This window comes from Lactuca virosa, chromosome 3 (assembly GCF_052849685.1).
Source record: "Lactuca virosa cultivar CGN04683 chromosome 3, Lactuca_virosa_CGN04683_v6, whole genome shotgun sequence".
NCBI lineage: Eukaryota > Viridiplantae > Streptophyta > Magnoliopsida > Asterales > Asteraceae > Lactuca > Lactuca virosa.
This window is the reverse complement of record NC_136428.1, coordinates 40,624,839-40,642,437: the sequence shown is the minus strand read 5'-3', so window position 1 is coordinate 40,642,437 and position 17,599 is coordinate 40,624,839. Positions and strand designations below refer to the sequence as shown.

Genomic DNA, 17,599 nt, shown 5'->3' with positions numbered 1-17,599 from the left:
CTTCTGCCTTCCTCAAAATCTTTTGCTCTTTTAGAAAAATTGTTTATTTTATGAAAAACTTTCTCAATTCCTCAGTTTGAGTTCAGGTTCATCCGAAGATGCACCCGAATCCCTCAAACCAAGGCTCTGATACCAACTTGTAACGACATAATTTTTCAAAACAATTTTTCAATTTTAAATCATACTTTCAATCACACGATAATCATAAAACATAATGTATTCACTGTGTCATAACAAAACATGTCCCAGAATCTCAATAACATAAACTCCGTAAGTGTGTACGAATCATGCCGGCGCCTTCCTTCGATCCTCGCTAGTACCTGAAACACATATCATAACAACTGTAAGCATAAATGCTTAGTGAGTTCCCCAAAATACCACATACCACACATACGCCTTTTCAGGCCATAACTCTGTAGGATCTTCCGATCCATGTGTCTCAGGGACTTCCGTCCCAAATCCTGGTAGACCTTCCGGTCCTACCCGTATCGACCTTCCGGTCCGTAACCTCTTGACCTTCCGGTCCATATCATCTTGACCTTCCGGTCCATACCATACATAACATACATAGCACATACATATCACATAACCGCATATAGCACATACATCTCATAGAATACAAGACCTTCCGGTCACACATAAGTACCCTTCCAGGTACAGTATAGTGAGAAGACTCACCTCGAGTAACTCGGTAATCTCGAACTCGGTAAAATCTACTCTAGCCTCCGCCTAATCACATGGAATAAGCACTCTAATCAATACAACTCTTAAGGCTAGACTGTTCCCTCTCTTAGCACTCTCAGAAGGGTAAAAGACCATTTTACCCCTCTCATGGCTCAAAGACCCAAATGTTGACCAAACCCTAAAAGTCAAAAAAAGTCAACTCTCGGGTTACGCTGCGCGTACCGAACCTGTACGCTGGGCGTACCCGGCGACCTCACAGAAACGGGGTGCGCGACCCCTTACGCCGCGCGTACTGGGATTACGCCCAGCGTAACTCCCAGTTTCAGACTCCTTAGCTTTTGGGGTCTTAAACAATTAAGACACACGTCCAACCCCCAGATCTGACTACCCCTTAGCCTCTTAATCCATAAAGTTGGTGACTTTAAGCCTTTGCATGGCTGAAAGAGTCACCAACACCAAAATCATTCCACTTCCAACACTTTAAAGCTCATAACTCAAACATAACTCCCTAATGACGACCAAGTTGGGATTTTTATGGATCTACAACACATATATCACTGAAATGGGACAGATCTAGGTCCACGGAGTCCCTTATGCTCATAAAGTCTCCACCTTTGGGACTTTAACCTTAGAAATGGACCATGAAACACCAAACCAAAATAAAGAGGAAAGTTCTGAGCTTTTTACCTCTAAATGAAGCTCCTCCCTCTGAAGAACTCAGATCCAAACTTGCACTTCAACTTCTAGCCTCCACAAGAACCTCCTCTTCTTCTTCACTAACACACAAAATCACTTTCTAGCTCAAGAACTCACACACACTAGCTTTAGGACGAAGGAAATGCTCTCTTAGGGTTTCTCTCTTTGAAATGGTGGTTGAGGATAAGGCCATATAATTCCTTATATAGTGCACAAGTCTCATTTAGGGTTTGCATCTGGACCAGTTACGCCCAGCGTACCTTAAAGGGTCCGCGTCCATTTCAAGCGCATGAGTACGCGCAACGTACTCTTAAGTACGCCCAGCGTACTCATTTGCTACAATTTCCACTCAATGGGCTAATCTTGACAACTTGACAAAAGAGAAGGGTTAAATAGTTGTACCTGAATTTCGGGATGTTACATGTTAATGGTTAAGCCAGAAAGATTAAGATAAAGGCTCCATAATACGCAATCAGAAACGAAATAGTATACATGAAATTATACCTAACACCTTGGTTGAAATGCATAAGCAAGACAGAAGGACAAACCGTCCTAGATGATACACACATGGGAGCAACAAGGGGCACATGAAGGCGCTAGGACACTTATAGGGAAAGTTCTACACATGGGCATCTATTGGCCCAACATGTACAAAGACGGAACAAAAATGACTAAAAAAATGCATGGAATACCAAACATTTTCCCCAGTACATAATCTCCCAACTACTTCGTTGACCAATATGAATATCCTTTGACCTTTCCACCAATAGGACATCAATATTGACAAACCATTCCCCAAAGCTTCGGTCAAAGTAAAATTCTTAGTCGTGGCAGTGTACTACTTCACCAGTGATCGAGGCAGAACAAGTGGCAACCATAACCGACCGGAGCATCATCAAATTACGTGGAAAAACTTCCTACCAAATTTAGAGTGCTAGACATATTGGTTAGTAATAATGAATTAAAATTTACAAAAAGTTCATTCAAAGGTTGGTGAGCTGATCGGTAGATTAAAAATACGCTTCACTTCATCGGTATTAAGAAACGCTTGGGCAAGGCAAAAGGGATCTGGGTCGATGAATTTCCTGCTGTCCTTTGGTCATACAGGACAACCCCACGAGTAAGCACCCAATAAACTTCGTTTAGCCTCGTATATGGCATCGATGTTATACTCTCCCTGAACTGACACTTGGGTTACTACGAGTCTCTGACTTCAAATAAAAACACTTCAACCAAGACCTGTGCCACAACCTTAACCCGGTTGTGGAAAAAATGTGAGCTAACCCACATCTGTCAAAGCTAGCCCGGAAAAGTACTACAACAAACGTATTCGAGGTAGAGCTTTCAAAGTTAGTGAGATGGTCATTCAAAAAAATGAGGTCAACCAATGAGGTCAACCACACCGAACCATGAGGAAAGTTAGGGCTCACATTGGAAGGACCCTACAAGATTGTGGGAGCACACCGCAATGGGACGAATATACAAAATCGTAGACGGCAGCGAACAAAGATTGACGGTGAACCTAAAGCATTGATATTACGTAGGAACTTGGAGAGAAAACTATATTTTTTTTGCTATTAACTTACTATTGGCAACAATAAAATTTAAGAAAAATTGTCTTCATTTATAGGCTTAGACAGATAACACTATGTAATAAAAATCAATAAAGAACTCTAATAATAATAACCACTCAACGAACTCTAATAATTGATAACATATTCTATATTCTATAGTTACGATCTAAGCAGTTATCGTGGTCAAAAATATAATAGCGTTCACCGGCCGCTATTTGAAATCGCTGTTTTCGCGGCGGTATAGCGGCGATATAGCGTTTTTTATATTATTTAGAATTTATATATATTAGAGTATTAATCAGTAAATCATACTTTAAAGTTCAACCCAATCCAGTTAATTAGTTAATCAGTAAATCATAATTCACATATCATATTTAGTTAATCATACTTCACATATCATAATTAGTTAATCATACTTCACAGATCGGTTACCAATGCCCCGGTTAATCATACTTTAACACAGTTAACAAGAAAACATATGCAATACTTACTATTTTACCATACTTTAACCCAATTACAGTTATCAAATAAAATGATTAAGCAATTTGATAGTTAATCATAATGTAGTATTTCAAGTTTTCAACACAATTAGCAAGACAACACATACATGGTTTCAATGGAAGTCATGACAGTCACAAAATTACAATTTTATTCAATGGAATGACACAAAAGTTTTGGTTTTGGATAAGAAAAAACAATTTTATTCAATGGATTGACACAAAAAAAATGTTTTTTTTATGTAAAATAGCCCAAAATGGAATTTATTCAAATAACGGTTATAGCGCCGCTATAGCGGTGACCATAATCGCGGTAAATAGCGGTAAATCGCGGCGCTAATAGCGCCAGCGCTATTCTAAACTGCTATTTTAAAATAGCGTTTCCTTACCTCCGCTAACCGCTATAGCGCCGCTATAGCACCGCTATAACGCCGCTATTGACTACATAGGTTACGATGCATTCACTTTAACAATTATAGTAAAACTACATAGCATTTTTCTAAAAAAAATGATACTCGAGAAACCCTAGTCAGTTGGTCAAAAAAAATTTATTATCTACTTATTTTAACCCTAATCAGTGAGCCAAAAAATTATTTTCAACTTATTTTAACCCTAATTAATAATCCAAAAATAACCCCACTTACTTTAATACACATTTAGTCACCTTCGAGCTAGAGTTTTTTTGGTGGTCTGAAAATACTAATAATAATAACCGTTCAGACGAATTTCCTGGCTAATCTTGGTAAATATAATAGATTACTAGTCAATCTAGTCTAAGAAAAAAGTTAAAGAAGATAAAAGGAGAGAGTTGAATAGTAGCATAGGGTTACACCACTCTACCTCATATAATATAAATAGATATATGTGAACAAACACAAAAGCCTAAAGTTGCCACACATTAGATAACAAAAAGAGAGAGAGCATGGCTTTGGAAACACTTTCTTCCAATGAACTCCTCAACTTCATAATCTATGACACCATCTCTGCAACCCCTTTTAGCTGCAATGACTCCTCTGAAACCACAACTACTAACACTAATCCTTGTAGTAGTTTCTTCTACCATCTTGAAAACGAAAACCCTAACCCTCCTCTAAATCAATTGTGTCAAGAACTCACAGGTGCTGCTGCTGCGATGGAAATTATGAGTTCCACTTCATCTCTAACTACAACCACCACAAAGATGTCTATGGCGGTGCAAGCGTACTGCGGTGGCAAAGTCCCAGAGAAGAACTGCAGTAATAATAACAACAGCAACAATCCGAATTTAGGGATACAAGGAGGAGGGAAGAAGAAGAGGAGAAGAAGGCCTAGGGTTAGCAAGAATAAAGAAGAAGCTGAAACTCAAAGAATGACTCACATTGCCGTCGAGAGGAATCGCCGGAAACAAATGAATGAGCATCTCGCCGTCTTGCGTTCTCTCATGCCGGAATCTTACGTCCAAAGGGTTAGTTTCTTTTACTTATTTAATCACTTTCTCTTGAATATATATAGGGTTTTTGATACAGTTCATCCTTGATTTATTTTTGTAGATTAATGAATCAAAGAACATTTCGGATATATGGGGATTTGGATTTCAATTATTTCCTGTTTAATTTCCATAAAATAGTAGACTCAAATTCAATTATTTCAATTCACATTCTTTTTTTCTTCTTTTTTTATCTTCAAAAGATCTTGAAAAGTTCTTGCTTTATTCCTTTATTTTCAATCTACTTTTTGTCGCAGTAAAAATTCCAAAATATTTTGCAAGAGATTGCAATGCAGATTCATATATATATGTTCTTTTTAAACCATTTTAAAAAGTATCGAAAGTACTAAAGCATATGCTTAATGTAGATCGTGCTCAAGTTAAATTACTAAAATTTGAATCTTGACAATTTTTAAACTCTAGAAAGAATTCATTTTTTTTAACGGTGAATCTTGAACAAGACAACTATCGATTTGAAAGACTTGGTTTATACCGATTACGCCAAAGGTCAAAACGGTCAGAAATCTTGGCATATCTCTCAATCTCTCTCCTGGTACAAAAATCTTAAACACTGTGATTAACAGTGCTTGATCTCCAAAAGCATTTCTCTTCTTTTTAGAGATCACTTTTCGTGTCAATTTGTCGGATATAATGCATTTAATCTTATATGGACCCAAGGAGAAACATGAACAACAATAACAAGCCAAAGTTTTACAGTTTCGTATGGTTGACTTAATTATTTAAACTTGTACTAATTTCCAGAAGAAAAAACCTATAAAACAAATAGCTGATTCGATCCAAGCCTAATGACGGTTATACCCCTTGTGTTCTTTAACCTGCAGGGCGACCAAGCTTCCATAGTTGGTGGTGCCATAGAGTTTGTGAAGGAGCTTGAACATCTCTTACAGTCTCTTGAAGCTCAAAAGTTCATCTTAACTCAACAACAACAACAACAACAAGACGAGGGAGGACATAATAATAATTTCAACGAATCATCAACTCCCCCTCCATTTTCACAATTCTTTTCTTACCCACAATACACTTGCTCTCAAATTCCTAACAAGTACACTTCAAAAAGCAAGGCAGCAATTGCAGACATCGAGGTCACTTTGATCGAAACGCATGCTAATATCCGGATCCTATCGCATAAACGGCTCACTCAGCTCTCGAAAATGGTGGCTTGTTTTCAAACACTTCATCTGTCCGTACTACACCTCAATGTCACCACCTTGGACCCTTTGGTTCTCTACTCCATCAGTGTTAAGGTACGTAAGATAGATAGCATGTGCTCTTCATAATACTTGGATGATAAAACCTGCATTGCATCCCAACCGTTCTTTTCATCCATCGGCATTATTATACACAAAAACAAATACTTGTTCATGTATATAGTGTTCATGCAAAAGTGTGGAGATGAAAATGACATTACATTGGATGACTTCACAATGCAAAAAACCAGCTTTAGAGATGCTCCCAGTACTTTCTATTTTTATCATTACACACAAATTTCTTTTTCTTGGAAAACAAAAAATTTCTCATGGTAAGGAAAACGAAATAACAAAGAGAGTCCGTAATAAACCCAAAAGTTCAAAGTTCGATGTGTTTAATTTTGAGTGCATGGTTTTGGGTTTTCTAGGGAAAAAATAAATTATTAAAACGTACAATGGTGAGGGTATTTTTGGGAATTCCACCAGGTATGACCTAATTCCGTTAATGTTTTGGAAATGATAGGTAGAAAAGGATGTTTTTTCCAAAAACGTTGATGTTTCCTAGTTTAGTTTGTTTGTCTTGTAATTAAAATTAAGGAAACATTGAGCATAAATAATATATATTTCAATTAATCATGAAAAATGGGGAAAACATATGCAGGTGGAAGAAGGATGCAGGCTAAATTCAGCAGACGAGATAGCAGGTGCAGTCCACCAGATGCTCAGAATAATTGAGGAGGAAGCTACCCTATCCCTATGTGTTGATTCCATAAACTAGAAATAGCGTCATGTGTTTTTACCAATTTACCCTTTCTTGCTATGTAAAATCACCATAATGCTCTCTCTCTCTCTCTCTCTCTCTCTCTCTCTCTCTCTCTCTCTCTCTCTCTCTCTCTCTCTCTCTCTCTCCTCCCCCCCCCCGGGTTGCACAGTAGAATTTGCTATTAGTTTCATGTATAAGAGTAGTTGACCTTGTTAGATGATCTTACGAAGACGAGTGATGTGAGTTGGAGTATGATGAATTATTTTAGTTATGAAAAAATATATAATAATTATTGATTGGTATTGATCAACCATCGTTAGAATTGTAAAAAAAAACTATAATTTGTAAGATAATTGATTGATACCAACACATCGTGGAATATAAATACAAAGTAACAAACTTATGTATTTATAACATTTTTGTCCTAAATCATTGTATCATAAAGTTTAGTTTCTTTTTTGAAAAAGATCATGATTAAATAACAAACATCGAATAAAAAAAAGTCAATGAAAGAAGCCAAAGAGAAAGACAAATAGTAAAGCATAAATTCCCTTTTATTTTGTATTATTTGGTTTATATGTATGGATGTCTTCAAATTTGCATTTCTCCACACACACATGCAATGCCAAAACTTTTGGGAAGAGAAAATCTGAAAAGGAGTTACATCAGTGTCATGCATGCCAATATCTATGTTTTGTTCTAAATAATATTTAGGGAATAAACTATTGATTGCCAAATTAATTTTAATCTTAATTAAATTGGAACTATGGATTAATTAAATTATTAAGTACCTAACTTTAATCCTGATTCAATTGGAACCAACTGTTTAAGTTATGGGCAATGCAAAAAGATTTCATGCTCTTGCTAATTTTACTTTAATTTGGATTTGGATGGAGTTTAACGTTATAACACATATTTAACAGATCGTAATAAATACTTAAATTAACCATGGCCCATTCACATGGGATATATGAACATCATGGAGAGAGAATTTCATCTATGTCCTTATAAATTTTTATAATTATGTCTATAACCTTGCAAAACTTTAAATTACATGTATATCTTTATAAAAATCTATAAACTCATATATATATATATATATATATATATATATATATATATATATATATATATATATATATATATATAATTTGAATATATTTAAAAATTAAAAACAATATATTTAACTTAGATTATAACTAAATTACTAAAATATTCATTTGGATTCCCTATCATAATCGATCTTCTTATTCACAACATGATTCTTTGTCGCTTCATATGCTTTATATTCTACATAATCGATAAGAAAAAAACCCGGTGATTGCACATTACTAATCGTTTGCTAAACAATATATTTCATCTCCTACAATTGAGATTTGGTGGGAGACTTGCGATTATTATCTTGTAAACAATGTTATTCTTCATCTGATTTTTCAGTTATGTTACAGGTAAAATCATAGAAATACTAATTTCAATGTGTATGTCAATATTTTGTAAGGATTCGGGTGGTCAACAGGTCGAAATAGAAACGTAGGGGAAAAGTAATATTGTAAGGTTACAAGTTAATTATTTTCTTAATAACAAAAAATCAATATAAAAACGATGTTTTTATTTTTTTGATGTATTAAATATGATGAAATTATGTATTTTGATATATATGTAAGTTTATATATATATATATATATATATATATATATATATATATATATATATATATATATATATATATATATATATAAAGTTACAATGATAATAGATGAAATATTTCTAATTTGAAATGCTTGTATTAATACAAGTCTTTTTTTACATAAAGAATATAAAAAGAGTGACAATTTTGTCCATTATCTAAGAATGTAATTGAACAATATGGCCCCTAAATTGCAGAAGCATGTGCCCTTAAATTGACATATCACACAAGGTCACCATCCTCTTCCTAACTACTTCTTTACGACTTGTTAGAAATTCAAGCTCTATCAAAAAGACTTTGGTCAAATTGTAAAATAGGAGTTCTACCGTCATTATGTTGTGAAATGAATTCGTTTTGATATCAACTAAAAGAAAAATGATGTGTCATGAACAATTCTAAAAATCCTTTGCTTTTCTTACTAATTTCAATATTGCATGACCATAATATAAAATCAAAATAATACATCAAATCTCTCTCGTGTCCAGATAGATAAAGATGACAATATTGGTGTGTACATTCTAGGCATATGCAGGTGTAACAGAATAATCAATGATAAATGTAAAGTAAACATCCTTACATTTATTTTGATCTTAATTTATAACATTTTATAAATATCCAACAGCTAGCTCGATCTTTGATATTCAACTAAATTTTCCAATTTCAATATATGTCAAAAAATATAGGTTTGACTTGGAAAACCTAGTAAGAATTACAAAGATCAACTCTTAAGGGTATTAAAAATACTCAACAATTCAAATCCAAAGTCAAATCCCTAAAAGGTTTTCAACATCAAAATAGTTTTCTAGATTTAATAGTTGGGGAAAAACATTCATAGTTTTATTTTTCTATAGAACATTAAACGCATTAATGATAAGTCAACAATTTCAAAATAATGCAATGCAACATTCTTCTACTGCCGCTATCCAAGTCAATATCAAAGTCAAAACATTTCTCAAGTATTTGGTCCTCATTTTGAAGGGACTCCAAGAAAAAATATAACAAGGGCAAAATGGTTATGAATCATATGTAAAAGAATAGCACATAACATGACCTCTATATAAAGGCAATAATTTCATCTTACTCGGTACAAATGAACCATGAACCATGACACAAGTGTCATGTACATGTCTTACAAGACCCAACTTGCATGTGAATGTTTCATTGGAAATTATTCATAACTTTTGCAAGTTCGCACGTGAAAGCTTAATTACAAACCATTCACACTATTTTGCAACATTCAAAAAATCACATATGGATATATATAATAGTCATTATCAAGTGTCCAAACTATTCAAGTATCACTTTCCATCCAATATCAATACACATGATCATGATCAAAATTTTATTTAAATATAAAAGAAAATATGTTCCCAATTCCAAAAGACCTTGTGAAAATCATTTCGTGAATGCACCAAAGAGTACTACGTATAGTTTTCGTCTAATATATGCACAAATTAGTTCATGAAAAGAATCAAAGTACAATAAATAGTAAACAAAATTACATAAATGGTCCTTGTGGTTGACACAATTGACCAACTTTGGTCCTTATGACAAATTTTGTGCATAGATGATCCCTGTGGTTTCAAAATCTTGCAAACATAGTCCTTTTGGCTAATGGTGTTAACTTTTTCAGTTAACTCCCTTGTGAAATGACATATTTGCCCTTCCTACCATAGGGACCATTTATGTACTTTGTTCCAGCCATAGGGACCATTATGTAACGTCATCTATTATTTGTTATTATTTCTAATTAATTTATTTATATTACTATGATTTATATTTTTTTGACATTTTTTCGAATATATTATTTAATGTTTTTTTATATATATTTTTGCTTACACTTTTTGATATTTTGTGCATATAATCTTTTCTAATTTTTTGACATTTTTTTCGAATACGTTTATTAATTTTTCTTTTGACTATTTGTTTGAATAATTTCTTTTAATTTTTTTTTGACGTTTTATTCGAATATATATTTTTTAATGTTTTTTTCTACATTTCGTTTGTTTGTGTTTATTAAAATTTTCTTGGTCATTGTAATCATAACTCCTAAGTTAACTCACTTACACTCATATTTTCCTGATTTTTGTTCTTTTAATATAAATAAGGCTTTATAAGTACTATTTTATAATTCAAATATATAACTATATAACACATATAAGGTTGTATAATTATTATTTTTGTAAAGCTTTTTATAAACATTTTTAATAAAAAACATTAAAATTTTTGTTAAACGTGAATATGATTAATATAAATTAGGTATACATAGGCTAACCTAAGATTGACTCGTAGTCTTGACGAGAACGCCCATGTCATTTCACATTGGACTTAACTTTAGTATTTTCGAGTTATTTAATTCTTTTAGACGTTTTGTTTTCGATTAGCTTATATCTTCTGATTGACCTATCTATATTAATCATATTTCTATTTAACAAAGGTTTTTATATATTTAAAAAAAATGTTTATAAAAAGCTTTACAAAAATAATAATTATTCAACATTATATGTGTTAATTATATGTGTTAATTATATGTGTTATATAGTTACATATTTGAATTAAAAAAATAATTATTATATATATATATATATATATATATATATATATATATATATATATATTAAAAGAACAAAAAAAAGGAAAATATGATTGAAAGGTAATTAAGTTACGAATTATCACTATAGTTACCATGAAATCTTTAACAAATATAAACAAATAAAATGTAAAAAAATAATTAAAAAATATATTTCAACAAAACGTCAAAAAAAAATAGAAGAAATTATTCAAGAAAAAAGTCAAAAGAAATATTAATAAATGTATTCGAATAAAACGAAAAAAAAATAGAAAAAATTATATGAACAAAATATAAAAAAATTCAAGAGAAATTAAAAAAACATCAATAATATATTCGAACAAAACGTCAAAAAAATTCTAAATCATAGAAATATAAATAAATTATATAAAAAATAATAAATAATAGACAAAGTTACATAAATGGTCCCTGTGGCTGGAACAATTTACATAAATGGTCCTTATGGCATGAAGGGCAAATAGGTCAATTCACAAGGGACTTAACTGAAAAAGTTAACATCGTTAGCAAAAAGGACCGTCTTTGCAAGATTTTGAAACCACAGGGACCATCTACGTATAAAATTTGTCATAAGGACTAAACTTGGTCAGTTGTGTCTACCACAAGGACCATTTATGTAATTTTGTCTAAATAGTATGGACATGTATTTTTAGGTAATGAACACACCTCAAGTGTAAACTAACACCGAATATGTTCTTTAAGGTATGAGGATGATTTAGGATAATACAAAGTATAAGATAACATATAACAATCTTCTCAAGGTATATAAAGGGATCATGTACAATTATAAATATATAAAGTTGTAAAATACCATTCTTAATTAACCTTAATTATTTTATTTAACGTTATATACACGACCTTTTAAACTATCATATAAGACCTCATGGAATCATTATAGGAGTACGCCCAATGAGCCCCAAAATCAATATAGACAAAAATAAGCATCCTAGTGTTAAGAAGAAGTCTAATTAGTCAAGTAGAATGTCCACTCGGTTGAGTAGAATGTCGAGTATGCAAAAAAAAACATGAAGAACTCCGAAAAATGGCTTTCTATTTTGCTTAATATGATTTTAACACTTATTTTACAAACTACGATGACTTTCGATGGTTGTAATAGGTCTAATAGCCTATCTATAAATATGAATAACATTCTTATTTTATAATAAACTTTATCAAATCATGTAAAAAAATGATTGTAACGTCCCAAAAATTACAAAGAAAATTTTATTTTTAAAACAGATTAACCATTTAAAACCTTTACTTCAAAAGTCATCGAGAAACATTTGTTTGATGCAAACCATACATTAACAGAGTTAAGTTTACAAAACTACGAAAACGAATGTCTTCGATGCATGTGTACAGTCCCATCGAACTCTTCTTACGAACGACCTGCAAAATGTTTAATCTAGAAATTTAAGCATAAAGCTTAGTGAGTTCCAAGTATACCACATGTTCCATCATACATACAATGCATCCACATAAATGTTCGGCTCTAGCACCGACCAACCAAATCTCTTATCCATATAAACATATGTAACAATCATACATGAAATAACGGGTCTGCTCCAACACCAGGTGAATGCTATGGGCCAAATCATAGTCTTACACTTACATCTTGCCATGGGCCAAATCATGGTCTTTCCTTGTAATTCCGAGGGCAAAGTCCCAGTCTTACATGCAACTTCCAGGGGCCAGATCCTGGTCTTTCATATATATATATATATATATATATATATATATATATATATATATATATATATATATATATATATATATATAATTACTAGTGGCCAGATCCTGGTCTTCCTTACAATTTTCAGGGGGTAACTAGGGAACGCCAGTTGCTAAGGGTTTGGATATGCTAGTATCTTTTATGTGTTTATGCTACATGGTTAGGTGGTAATGATATATTCGGTTCTATCTAGATTAAGTTGTATAGCTTGAGAACTCTTAGTCTAATGTCTGATTGTGATATTCTTCTCTGATTGTTCCTTCTCGGGTTGGTCATCTGTTCGACTGTCTATCTGATCCCTGACCATATATGAGTTTATTTATTGTATGGAAGACCAGAATCTACCCCCTGAAAATTGTAAGGAAGACCAGGATCTGGCCACTAGTAATTATATATATATATATATATATATATATATATATATATATATATATATATATATATATATATATATATATATATATATATATATATATATATATATATATATATATATATGAAAGACCAGGATCTGGCCCCTGGAAGTTGCATGTAAGAAAGATACTAGCATATCCAAACCCTTAGCAACTGGCGTTCCCTAGTTACCCTGCCATTAACCACTTCTCAACTAAATCCTTCGTTGGTAAGTTATACATAATCCTGATAACTAGCCTACCCCAGTTACCTATACAAACATAACTCCTAACAGTATCATACGATCAATAGGCAAGACACTACCAATCTAGCATACCACGACACCAAGTGTCCTAAACTGTACATGGATAACAAGGAGTTATCCTAACCAACTAGCAGTACCTCTACCCTACCATGCAAAGGATATACAATGGGATATGTGTCTTAGTGAGAAACTCACCTGACTAAAGAACTGAAGAACCGAATAAGCACAACAACACCCTCACACTTTGAGTTTCTTGATCATGTGAACCGACTAACACTATAAGAGATAAATCCTCAATTTACAAACCAAATCCTCCAAGTTTGACCCTAAGTCAAATTGGTCAAAAGTTAATGGTAAAAAATAGTCAACGGCCACCACGACGTAGAGATCTCTTGGCCACGTCGTGGACATGTAAGGACAAAATAGAAGACATGCAAGGTATCATCACGTCATGAACCCTCCTTGGCCACGTTGTGGGCATGTCCATACTAAACAATCACGAGTATGGACTCCGACAAACACAAGAATTATTTATTAAGAGCTTAATCCTTATTGATCAAAGCTCATACTCCCATATCTGATTCTTCTTAGTGACTTAATGGCTAAAGTTTCCAACTTTATCCATTAGGACCTCACCACAAGACAAAATCTAAAACCCAAAGTCCATAAAACCCGTAATAAGACCTCAACTTGTGCATGGAGAAAATGGGACCAAGACTTAACACTTTTTCCATCACCTAGGGCCAAAAGATGGTCACCAAACAAGCCTAAGGTTCTGGAGTTATCCAAAACTCCAAGAATACTTCTTCAAGGGACTTCATGACATGAAATAAGAGAATAGGATGATAAAGGTGGAAGATTTATACCTTCCCAAGCTCCACAAGATGCATGAGATGCAAGATATGAAGTAGATACACCTTTCCAACTAGCAAGCACACCTTCATCTTCTTCCCAAAGAGCAAATCAAGGATTCAAACCTGAAGAAAAGCAAGAACACATCAAGAATCATGAAAGGGGGCTCGGTTTTCGTTTTGGAAGGTTGTAGGCTGAGAAGGATGCCCTAATATTCGAGTTAGAGGCTTTAAATATGGATGAAACTCTAAAATTTGTGGGCTTGGGCCGCAACAGCCACCACGTTGTGGCAACCCTCTTGCCACGTCGTGGTGATCACCAGAAGTGCCCGTTTCATAAAAGACATGCCACATTGTTGCCACCAATGTACCACGTAGTGGCACATGGTTTTTCTCCAAAACCCCATATTTGATCACATTAAGTCTTCGATCGATCCATTCTAGAAAACTGGTGTTACAAATTTCCCCCACTTAAATTATATTTCATCCTCAAAATATGTCCTTACAACTTACTCTTAAAACATCCTATAAACCCCATGTGGGTTTCCAAGCCCACTCCCTTTCACCACATGGATCTCCAGAACCAGGTGCAGAATCCATACCCGAACGGAACTTCCAAAGGTCGATCCTTCGACCAAAAAGCACCGACATTATCACCCTAAACAGACAACCACATTTCGACACCTATGACGATTCAATCCTTAGTGAGAAATATACGATCTAACGAAGAAACGAACACCAACACATCACAACTAACCGACATCGAGAAGAGCTGACTTCCTGACCCATAACTTGGAGACTCCAAGATCATGTGTGACTTCCAGGAAGACAAGGTCACCATCATGCATCAACCATGCTGACCCAAAACTCAGAAATATGATCCAACCAAGATTCCCTAGCTTTACGCCGTCCTATTGATATCTGAATAATGGAATCCACCATCAACTGTTGAAGCCGACCACCTGACACACAAACACACAACGTAATACCAAACAAGCGCCCAACAAACAAAGTCTAACCCCGCCTATACATCAACACAACTCTAATAGCCCTTACCTCTAGACAGAGGAAATACCGAACAACAACAAACAAAAAAAGGTCTGTTTCAACCCAAGTGAATACTACATGCCAAATCATAGTCTTACATCACTCCCGACCTATTTCATCCATGTGAATGTTGTGGTTCCCCCACAGTCTTATAATCACTCCAGGCCTATTTCAGCCATGTGAATGTTGTGGTCCTCCCACAGTCTTACCGTCACTTCCGAATTATTTTAGCTACGTGAATGCTATGGGCCAAATCATAGTCTTACATCATTCATGCAACTGCCATGAGCTCCCCCATGGTATTTCATATAAAATTTAAAAGATAGAAAGCAAAACTGAAACGAGATGGACCCCTAGTCTACTAGAACCCATTAGGTGTTCGAGATGTGCTTCTAACTCCAAAGCTTTAATCAGACAAGAACAGGCAGAGAGGCCCTTACATGACCCTCAACCTGGACCTAGACACTAACCCAAAATTGCACCGCTGCCGATGCTTCAAACTTCCAAACAAGATAACCCTGACTCCTTTAACATTTGCTTCCCTGATTACAATCGATTTCTAAACATCATTCTTGCATAAGCTTCAATTCACACAAAAACCAAAACCAACTATCCTTTTATCCTTAAATAAGAAACTCTAAGGTGACCTGCACTCTGAAATATTCCATTTGACAAAGCGATTCTTCCACACTTGGAATTGGCTAAACTCCGACAACTACATAACGATTCCAACCTCCAAGCCTATTCAATAACCTCACCCCATGGTTCCTAATAACCACTCCTGACATCACGAAGCATCAGGGAATCCTAATTCTTCAGACAAAACTCAAGAGCTCCAACTTATGACTATAACCCATAACGACAAAATCCAAAGAGTGCCCACACACATTTACAACCTTACAACAAAAAAAATCTAACCATACATAATCATTCAAGATAGAACCAAAGTTGATTAAGACATTATCATTCAACACATCATTCAATCTTACAACCGAAACAACAAAAACGTAAAATAGAAAGGAACTGATGTCACCAACGAATGCTACCCCCGACCATACTGAAGAACTGATAAATCAAACCCCATCCCTGGGGACTCTAGTTGTCCCATGTCGTCTATCTGATAACTGCCAAGCCAAAAGTGTCGGATCCAAAAGCACACCATCTGCTCTTAAGGGACAATCGACCTTAACATGACATGGTTGAATGCAAAAGAAACATACCCTCTACTCCCTCTGACTATAGTCCTGGCTGTAGTGGCCCTCCTGACCGCATATAAAACATCTAGAAACTAGCTCGCGACAAACTCCCTAATGAGTCTAACCACACCTCCCACAAAATCCACAATTCTCTCGATCTCTTAACCAAATGGCTATCACACGAGCCTTCTTGGTCGTTGTTGTTGATGCGTGAACCTGGTCCTGACTCCTCTTCCATTTATGGGTCTCCAACCCCAACTCTCTTTCCATGGCTGCCTCCATAAAACCAGAAAGAGTCTCATGACTCAAGATACTCACGTGCTCCTGGATCTCCGTCCTCAACATGTAATCGTAGCGATTCATTCACATCTCCTCTATCGCTTCATACTAAGGGCAAAACACCACTCTTTCCCTGAACTTAGCGGTGATCTTCACCACCGACTCTATAGTCTGCTCTAGCGCAAGATACTCCCAAGACAACTGCTTAACCTCAATTGTCGGCACAAAATCTTTCTTGAATTTGTTGAAAAACTCTTCTCATGACATAGATTCGACCGCATCAGGTTCGAGGCCCTGAACAACCTTTCACCACCAACCCCTAGCTCTGTTACGCAAAATACATGACGTAAATCTGACCCTGGCCTCTTCCAGACAGAAGTTGTCATAGAAGGCTCTCTCCACATCTGCAATCCAAAACATGCTGATGATAGGCTCATTTCTCCTAAAGAATAGAGGAACTCTACAAGCATCAAACTCCCTGAAGGAAACCTCCCAATTCTTGAGTCGTCCGGCCTCCCAGTCAGCCCGAAGAATCCTAAGCCACTCATCCATCAATGAAATACACTCATCCCTGACAGATGCGATTAAACCAAGTCAAACCACACTTATGAACCTCAAAATCTCTATAACTATGACGTCGCAGATATCCCTCTCACTCAGACTTATATCCCCAAC

General features: G+C 34.8%; 1 protein-coding gene across 1 annotated transcript; it reads left to right on the top strand.

The window, feature by feature from the left end:
• The first annotated feature begins 4,332 nt into the window (after positions 1-4,332).
• On the top strand, positions 4,333-7,197 carry LOC145165521 (transcription factor bHLH94-like). The gene is made up of 3 exons (XM_079084253.1): positions 4,333-4,895; positions 5,759-6,181; positions 6,786-7,197. Exons 1-3 carry the CDS (start codon positions 4,374-4,376, stop codon positions 6,900-6,902), a joined length of 1,062 nt encoding a protein of 353 aa, XP_078940379.1. The 5' UTR covers positions 4,333-4,373; the 3' UTR covers positions 6,903-7,197.
• The last annotated feature ends 10,402 nt before the right edge of the window (positions 7,198-17,599 follow it).